Consider the following 8,709-nt stretch of genomic DNA (forward strand, 5'->3'; position numbering starts at 1 on the left):
ATTATTATTCAATTAAATAAGAACACGACTTTTAGGAAACATGCAAAAATATGCAACAATCGTTACAATAATACTTGCGTTACATAGTTTACAATTAAATTTCGATATAGCGCAAGTATTATCGACCCAGGTCTCGTCACATAGAAGTTACTGCATAAGAGATCGAAAAAATAAATATTTAATTATCATTTAAATTCTAATTAATTCTAATTAGCAATAAGAACAAATTTACAATAACTTCGAGATATACGCGAATCGAGATATTGAATTTAAGATTATTTAATAATTATACCGTTTATTTTATGCGATCTAATTTTGTAAACAAATGTATTACTGTTTTAATAATAATACACTTTTATTTACATTTATGTGTATACATATTATTTATGCACTATAATATCTTTAGAGAGAGTTCTTTTTATTAAATTATATTCTCTAAATTTTGTATTTATTAATTAATACTATTTATTTTTTTTAAACGATAAATATAAATCTTGCAATATATATATGATCTATAGAAAATGGAGGGGATTGTCCCCACCGTAAGTGTACGAACACACACTAACACATTCATTCAGTTGTATAATGTACTACTTCGTAGTATGTTTTTTAAAGTGAATAATTTACTTCAAGTAATAATTATTATAAAAGATTACAATTAATTAAATCTAAAATGGCAATAAATGGTAGAGATTTGGCATTATCTATGCTAAGAAGTTTACCTCGTGTAGGATTGTCAAATATTCGACCTAACCCCGGTTCAAAAAAGGCTGTAAGAAATGTTTTGTTATCTTAATTTAATATTAATTACTATCTATATTAGATTTCATAAAATTAATAATTTTACGATTTTAAATATTTTTTATGTTATTATTAAATTCAAATATATCTTAAATATATTAATGACTACTTTACATAACCTTAAAAATTGTTTATTACATTGTTGAAATTTTATGAAGTTATATATTATGTTTAGTCAAAAAGAGGTAGGGGTCAACACGGAGGAGATAAACATGGTGCAGGAAACAAAGGTTCTGGTCAAAGACAAAATTATATGAGACCTGGATATGAAACCGGGAATACTCCATTTTATCTTAGATTTCAAAAAGAGCCTTATTATAAAGGACATCAGTAAGTAGAATGTTGATTGTTATCACAAATGTATAACATGTATAACATATCTCAATAGAAATTAGTGTATCACAAATATGTGACATTAATAGTGAATGCATTAAGATTTATTTTAATTGACAATTTATATTTAAAACGATGAGAATTATGCGTTTGTTTGTGGTTACAGCTTAAGAAGACAATATCCACCACTTTCTTTGAAACAGCTACAAATGTTCATAGATACTAATAGGATAGACATCAGTAAACCAATCGACTTAGCAACTTTAATAAATACAGGATTATATAACTTTAAAATTGATTGGAAACACGCTGGAGTACATTTAACGGATGAGGTAATCAAAGTTATTATTATATTAGCGCATTAAGCATAGAGTCTCTTTTGCTTACATGGCCTGAACGAAAAGTATACTGTCGGTCACTAGTAATTGACTTGACACTTAACGTATTCAGAAAAATTATTACTATTTGAAGGAGGGAAATATTAAAAAGCGTACTTTTTTAAGGGCTCAAATATATTCAAGGCAAAAGTCAACATAGAAGTGCAGTGGGCTAACGAACCTGTGATTGCAGCAATTGAACGAAATGGCGGCGTTATCACTACAGCTTATTACGATCCAAATTGTTTATTCGCTTTAAATGATACTGAAAAATTCCTTCGCAAAGGTATAATTGCTCTTAATTGTTCAATTTTATTTTTCTTTTTTTATGGCTATATAGCTCTTTATATGTAATATAAAAAATTGAAAACATCTATTTTTTACTTATATATATTATTTTAATAATATTGTTTGATAATAAAATATTTACTTAATTTATAGGTGATCCAATACCACGTAGATTATTACCACCTGCTGATTGTTTAGAATATTATTCGAGTGCTGCAACAAGAGGATATTTAGCGGATCCTGAAAAAATTTCTCAAGAACGTTTAATATTGTCGCAAAAATATGGTTACGTGCTTCCAAAAATTGAAGATGATCCAGACTACAAAATGTTGACCGAACGTAAAGATCCACGACAATTATTTTATGGTCTTGAACCAGGTTGGGTTATTAGTCTTGTGGATAAAGTAATTCTCAAACCAAAGGCAGAATATTTGAAAGAATTTTATGCTAGTTAAAATATTATATATTTAATGATTATAAAAACACCTTAAACTTTATATTAAATCATTTAAAATATATACGTGTATGTATATATATATAGATATATAAAAGAAACTATATATACTCTTTGCATTTTTTACCAAATTATTTCAAAGTTAATCCTTCCCAAAGTTTATCTTTTTTCATAACATTTATAATTAAATCTTGAGAAACGGACCATAATCTGCTTGCCAATGCAGAATCTACTGCAGCAGTCGAAGGATCGCAACGATAACAATTATTAAAATAAAGTCCCGTCGCTCCTTCTAATTCTGGTGCAGTTGCACAAAATATTGTTGTGCTTGCCGCTTGTTGCTAAATCAAAAACAAAAAAAAACAAAAAATGTATGAATTAATATGTAATCTATTTCAATTAGCAATCTCTTTGATTCAATAAAAAATTGTGAATATACCAGTGATTTGGTGAAAGGTCTCACTATGGCAAATAATAGTCGGAATATCCAGGAATAACGAGATAAAGATGAAGAAACCATATTACCAGGATGACAACTGAATACACTTACTGCAGGCCATTGCTTAGATAATTCTTGAGCAAATAATATATTATAAAGTTTAGAATCGTTGTACGCACTCATTGACCAATAATGATATTTAGGCGGGGATAAAGTTAATGGATGAATATCTTCTACATGTTGTATAGAAGAAAATCTATAAGTTAAAAATAATATTTATTATATAAACAAAAAATTCTAACGTATCTAATCTATTAATATTACCTATGTGATTCACTGGAAACTATTACTATTCTTGCATTGTGACAACTACGAATGGGATGCTCCAACAAAAGTGTAAAATAAAAATGTGAAAGATGATTAACTTGGAATGTTGTTTCATAACCATCTTTTGTAAGTTCGTAAGGAATCGCTAATACACCGGCATTCAATATTAGAATATGAAGAGTTCTAAAAATGTTATATTAATTAAAATAATATTATAACATTTATACATTTATTTAATAAAATATTACCTATATTTTTGTTTGAACTTTTCTGCGGCATTACGTACGCTTTGCAACGATCCTAAATCTAACTCCAATACTTCACAATTAACATTTTCTTTTTCTTGTTTGATTCTTTTCACTGCCTCTTCGCCTGCCTTAACATTTCTACAAGCAAGTATAACATGACAGCCATGTAAAGCTAATGATCTAGCTGTTTCAAAACCTAAAAATTAAGGAATATTTACTACTTCACACATAAACAAAAATAAAATAACAAACATATTTATAAATATACATAAATTACCTATACCCGTATTAGCACCAGTGATAAGTGCTAATTTATTACGTAAATCACGACCGTATAAAACAGAAAGGGCTGTACTACTTCCATCGAACCTTTGTCGTACTGGTTGTGAGCTTTCCCTGTATTCGGTGGCAAAAGCTAATCGAGGATCAGTGTAAGTAGTAGTACGATTCATATGATCAACGAAGAGAACTTTACCATCGTCAGAAATACATCTTTCCCATCCAGAAGGTAATTCTAGAAAAAAAGTGATAATACATTAATCTGTTTTATTACTTAAAATAAATGAATTTAATTCTGTATAATATTAAATATAATAAATACCTCCTTCTACGATTTTCTTGCGTTCAGTTCTAGGATGCGTCCATTGTGTACCTTTTGTATAATGACTACAAAAAACATTAATTATTTTGAATGTTAATTAAAATGTATGAAATTAATGAACTAACTCAAAAAATGCTAATATTAAAAAGTAATATTAATAATAAATCAAAAAATATTTACTTGACATAATAAACATTTCCATCAATAGTAGCTCTTTCTTCCCACCCAGGAGGTAATTCGTCCTCGCTATCAGAATCATTAAGAACATTTACCATTTTGATATTACACAGCAAATTTCTTATTATCAATTAAAATAACAAATTTTTCCTCATCAGACGCTAGGGAAATTTGTATTATAAAATTTAGCGGGTTGTCAAACTTTTTAGCCGCCATATTTAAATAACTATATGACATTTGATCAAAAAATAACCAATCATTAATGCTGATCTTTAAAAAACAACATTATTACATTAAAAATATAAATTAAATAATAATCAATTATTGTACAGTCAATAATATACAACAATACAATTTTCCCAATCAAAGGTTTGAATATTGAAAATTTAAATGAATCGGAGAATTACATTTTTTTGTTTAAAGTTAGACTAATTCATAAATTCCGTATTTGTATGAAATTGTAGTAATTCAAATATGTGTAATGAATGAATATAACGAAAATAATGTTGCATTACAAATGTATTTGCGTTTATTTTTTTTAACAGGAAATTTAAAGACCCAATCATACATTTATTTTTGTTTCTGTTTGAAGATAACTTCTCTCTTGTTCATATAGATGATGACAAATACATATACATATAATACACGCCACACGACACATATATGTGTGCTAAAGTAAATGCGCAACTTAGCCTTTTCTTAGAAGAAACCTCCGAGTATAAGATTCTACTAACTTTTATTGACATATTTAGATTAATCGACGATTTTAGGTAATGAATCATTAAATTTCATTAAGATGGAGTTTATATCCTTGATGAATTTTCTCTTAAATATTCAATATACAATTGGGGATAGAAAATCATAAAATGGTAAGTGTCAATTTAATATCAGTTTAAAGAATATATATAATATTAAACTGATAATAAAATTTTTCTTTTCTATTTCACATTATTTGACTTGAATTTCTTATTTAATTGTTACATTAATCAAATTGTAACATTAATTAAATTTACCTCTCGTGCTATGTTAATTCTTTTTAATTTTTAATAAATATGTATAATAGAATTTATGCTATTTAGATAGCAATGTAAATATTTTGAAAGCTTGTGACAGTTAAGATTTTTCATGTCGCTTGTTGTACTATTTGTAATTATATTATTTGTTATTATTTAAATTATATATATTTCTGTCTTTATATTACTTGTTTGATATTTATTTATGTAAAATGTTGTTTTAGGGTGCAAACATATCACAATTAGAAAGAGATATCGGCTCTGATCAGTTTCCACCAAATGAACATTATTTTGGTTTAGTTAATGTAAGTAAAAGTTATCCCAATAAAATTTCAATATCGTTGTCAATACATATCTTAAGGTATCGATTATATAAAAATTATTTCTTTCTAGTTTGGTAATACTTGCTACAGTAATTCGGTATTGCAAGCTTTATATTTCTGTAGGCCGTTTAGAGAAAAAGTTTTAGAATATAAAGCTAGAAATAAGAGAACCAAGGAGACGTTATTAACATGTTTAGCTGATCTATTTCATAATATTGCAACGCAAAAGAAAAAAGTTGGTTCCATTGCCCCTAAAAAATTTATCGCTAGGTTAAGAAAAGAAAAAGGTTTGTTATTTTATCTTTTCATTTCATGTTAGACTAAATTAATTATTAAAATTATTTTCTTTTTTTCCAGAGGAATTTGATAATTATATGCAACAAGATGCCCACGAATTTTTAAACTTTCTTATTAATCATATAAATGAGATTATTCTGGGTAAGTATTTCAATTATATTATTTGTTTGTGTTCTTAGCAAAATATATTTATATATACTTCTTATTTTTAGCAGAAAGAAGTCAAACCAAACAGACAGGGGGAAAGGGTGCGGGCGATGCTGGGTCTCCACCAGAACCAACATGGGTCCACGAGATATTTCAAGGGATATTGACTTCTGAAACGCGCTGCCTTAATTGTGAGACTGTTTCTAGCAAAGATGAGGATTTTTTTGATCTGCAAGTTGACGTAGACCAAAATACTTCTATAACATACTGCCTGCGCTGCTTCTCTAATACAGAAACACTTTGTAGCGATAATAAATTTAAATGCGATCATTGTAGTAGCTATCAGGAAGCTCAGGTATACTTTTGATCTAATATTTTCTTATCACTTAAAAAAGTTTTATATTAAATTAGATAGTCATTGATCAAAATTAAAATTATTTAAATAAATTAATATATTATTTTTTTGCTTTGTCCTTTAGAAACGAATGAGAGTTAAGAAACTTCCCATGATCTTAGCATTACATTTGAAAAGATTTAAATACGTGGAACAGTATAACCGACACATTAAAGTATCTCACAGGGTAGTTTTTCCATTGGAATTGCGGCTTTTTAACACTGTAAATATCACCAAGAATTTATTATATGTACTATTTTTCTCTATCTATGAATAATTCATAAAAACAAAATTTATTTTGTTGCAGAGCGATGATGCTGTCAATCCTGATCGCTTATATGATTTAGTTGCGGTTGTGATACATTGTGGAAGTGGTCCGAACAGAGGCCATTATATTTCTATAGTCAAAAGTCATGGATTTTGGCTGCTTTTTGACGACGACATGGTTGATGTAAGACGTACATTTATACACAAAAATTATTTTGATATCTTAAATATTTTAATTAAAAAAAAGGGGAAAATAACTTTATTAATTGAATATTATTTTTCAGAAAATTGATGCGTCAACTATAGAAGATTTCTATGGGCTCACGTCAGATATACAAAAGAGTTCAGAAACTGGATATATTTTGTTTTATCAATCAAGGGATTGTAGTTAAAGATTATTCAACATAAGAAAAAAAGAAAAGAATTTAAATTATGTTAAAAAAATAGTCATTATCATTTAAAATTATTGCAACTCTCTAAATTAATTTCTACAACGTTCTAATTGTACAGTCGAAAAAAAGAGAGAAAGATTTTATTTTTTAAATTTAATTATGTATATGAATCTTTTTTCATTTCTGTTAAAACAAAATTTCCAACGCTTACATATTTAATCTAAGAATTAGTTTTCTATATAAACAAGAAAACAAAAAGAAAGAAAAAACAAAGAAACGTTTATTATTTGTTATATGAATGTTATTATACTATGTTATCTGAGAAGAAGTATTAACTAATCTTATAAAAAATATAAGTGAGAATTAAAGAACTTTATGAGCATAAACTGAATTTATTCATTCTTATGAACCCATTCGCTACCTATTTCATATATTTGCAATGTGCAAATTTCTATTGAAATTAGAATAAAAAAAATGATTTACATCTATAAGGAGTATGAAAAAATAAAGATGATTAGTACTTTAAAAGATGTTTATTGCAACACTTAAGCAATAAACTCATAAGGAATAGGTGCTAATAAGATGGGTGCCTCACGTCCTGAGACAATATGAGCTTTTGATGGTTCGGCTGGTTGTCTTTTAAGTTGAACTTGGACTTTGTTTTCTTTGGCTTCTTTCCTAAGCCTTTCATTTTCCTTAACACGTTTAAGGAAATCTTCTCTACATTTGGAATGAGTAAGATGTTCAATGCGTACATTGATACGCTTGGCAATGATGCGTCCACGCACCCTCTTATTAACAATAACTCCAAGTGCATGAGGTGTTACATTGAATACGCGTCCTGTCTTGCCATGATAAACCTTGTACGGCATACCCTTCTGAACTGCTCCGTTACCTTTGATGTCAACTATGTCACCAACTTTATAGACTTTCATGTACGTCGACAGAGGAATAGTTCCATGTTTGCGGAATTTGCGGGAAAATAAATCCCGAGTACCACGACGATAACCTTTTGAATTAGTCATGGTTTAAGACTGAAAAAAATGTTTTATAATTATATTATATAGTTTTATATCTATTTTATATTTCTTGCGTGTTACAAAATGTAGCTGCTTCATATTCAACATAAAACTTTTTATATGACTGAATTATACCTTTATACGAAGTACCATAAACGATTATAAGAAATAATTAACTTATAAAAATTTAAACGATAAAAATATTATATTAAAAGTTATGCATAAATGTTCGCTATTACAAGTTTCGTCAAAACACGTGGTCACTTTGTAAAAGTCGACAGATTATCTGCATTTCGATATTTCCAATAAAAATATGTACTATGCAACATGCAATAGGAAAGATATTTTATTTTTTGCATAAATTTTATTAATATATCAATATAATTAAAATATTAAATTATTATATTCTAATACTAACCTGTACAGACACAATTAATGGCTGACTCAATAAAGAAAGAGAAATTGTAAAAATTTTAATTTAAAGATGGCGTAGAACGCACTAACGCTCCCTACATCTTCATTTTATAATGGATAACCTATTAGAAGTAAATACTTCCCTTTCGACCAATCACGATTCTCAAATCATTATTGCTAAAACTCATCTTAGATTGGATGAGTTGAGATGTATGTATATTCTTTCCAACCAATCACAACTCTCGAATTATCATAGTTAAATCCGGATTGCCTAAAACGCGTGCATTTTTGACCAATTGCAATTGTGAAATTTGTTAGCGCTTAAAATGAAAATCTTCAAAATCTATACAATGCTAACAATATAAAAATTTTAAAAATGAAAAAAAGCTTGGCTAGCC

General features: G+C 27.7%; 4 protein-coding genes across 6 annotated transcripts; 2 read left to right on the top strand and 2 right to left on the bottom strand.

Annotated features, from left to right (window-relative positions):
* The first annotated feature begins 539 nt into the window (after positions 1 to 539).
* On the top strand, positions 540 to 2,363 carry mRpL15 (mitochondrial ribosomal protein L15). Its single transcript, XM_015326173.2, has 5 exons — positions 540 to 772; positions 977 to 1,131; positions 1,301 to 1,466; positions 1,638 to 1,797; positions 1,953 to 2,363. Exons 1-5 carry the CDS (start codon positions 674 to 676, stop codon positions 2,252 to 2,254), a joined length of 882 nt encoding a protein of 293 aa, XP_015181659.1. The 5' UTR covers positions 540 to 673; the 3' UTR covers positions 2,255 to 2,363.
* Positions 2,108 to 4,214, bottom strand: Wwox (WW domain-containing oxidoreductase). 2 transcript variants are annotated; one of them, XM_015326172.2, is made up of 8 exons: positions 4,049 to 4,214; positions 3,869 to 3,933; positions 3,545 to 3,781; positions 3,268 to 3,463; positions 3,017 to 3,202; positions 2,693 to 2,948; positions 2,381 to 2,594; positions 2,108 to 2,246 (listed from the first exon to the last, which is right to left on the bottom strand). In XM_015326172.2, exons 1-7 carry the CDS (start codon positions 4,141 to 4,143, stop codon positions 2,385 to 2,387), a joined length of 1,245 nt encoding a protein of 414 aa, XP_015181658.1. In that variant the 5' UTR covers positions 4,144 to 4,214; the 3' UTR covers positions 2,108 to 2,246; positions 2,381 to 2,384. The 2 variants fall into 2 exon arrangements, with proteins under 2 accessions (XP_015181658.1, XP_089028551.1); XM_089172425.1 differs by having other exon boundaries at positions 2,240 to 2,594.
* A 468-nt stretch (positions 4,215 to 4,682) lies between these two features.
* Positions 4,683 to 7,264, top strand: Usp12-46 (Ubiquitin-specific protease 12/46). Of its 2 annotated transcripts, none has more exons than XM_089172426.1 (8): positions 4,683 to 4,914; positions 5,283 to 5,363; positions 5,452 to 5,668; positions 5,739 to 5,819; positions 5,894 to 6,180; positions 6,305 to 6,442; positions 6,527 to 6,670; positions 6,771 to 7,264. In XM_089172426.1, the coding sequence occupies exons 1-8, from the start codon at positions 4,912 to 4,914 to the stop codon at positions 6,876 to 6,878; spliced, it is 1,059 nt and encodes a 352-aa protein (XP_089028552.1). In that variant the 5' UTR covers positions 4,683 to 4,911; the 3' UTR covers positions 6,879 to 7,264. The 2 variants fall into 2 exon arrangements, with proteins under 2 accessions (XP_089028552.1, XP_015181661.1); XM_015326175.2 differs by having other exon boundaries at positions 4,688 to 4,914; positions 5,891 to 6,180.
* Positions 7,265 to 7,396: 132 nt separating this feature from the next.
* Positions 7,397 to 8,417, bottom strand: RpL21 (ribosomal protein L21). The gene is made up of 2 exons (XM_015326176.2): positions 8,316 to 8,417; positions 7,397 to 7,912 (listed from the first exon to the last, which is right to left on the bottom strand). The coding sequence occupies exon 2, from the start codon at positions 7,901 to 7,903 to the stop codon at positions 7,424 to 7,426; it is 480 nt and encodes a 159-aa protein (XP_015181662.1). The 5' UTR covers positions 7,904 to 7,912; positions 8,316 to 8,417; the 3' UTR covers positions 7,397 to 7,423.
* Positions 8,418 to 8,709: the final 292 nt, after the last annotated feature.

This window comes from Polistes dominula, unplaced genomic scaffold, assembly GCF_049000335.1.
Source record: "Polistes dominula isolate Pdom_NZ unplaced genomic scaffold, Pdom_raw_medaka contig_73, whole genome shotgun sequence".
Lineage (NCBI taxonomy): Eukaryota > Metazoa > Arthropoda > Insecta > Hymenoptera > Vespidae > Polistes > Polistes dominula.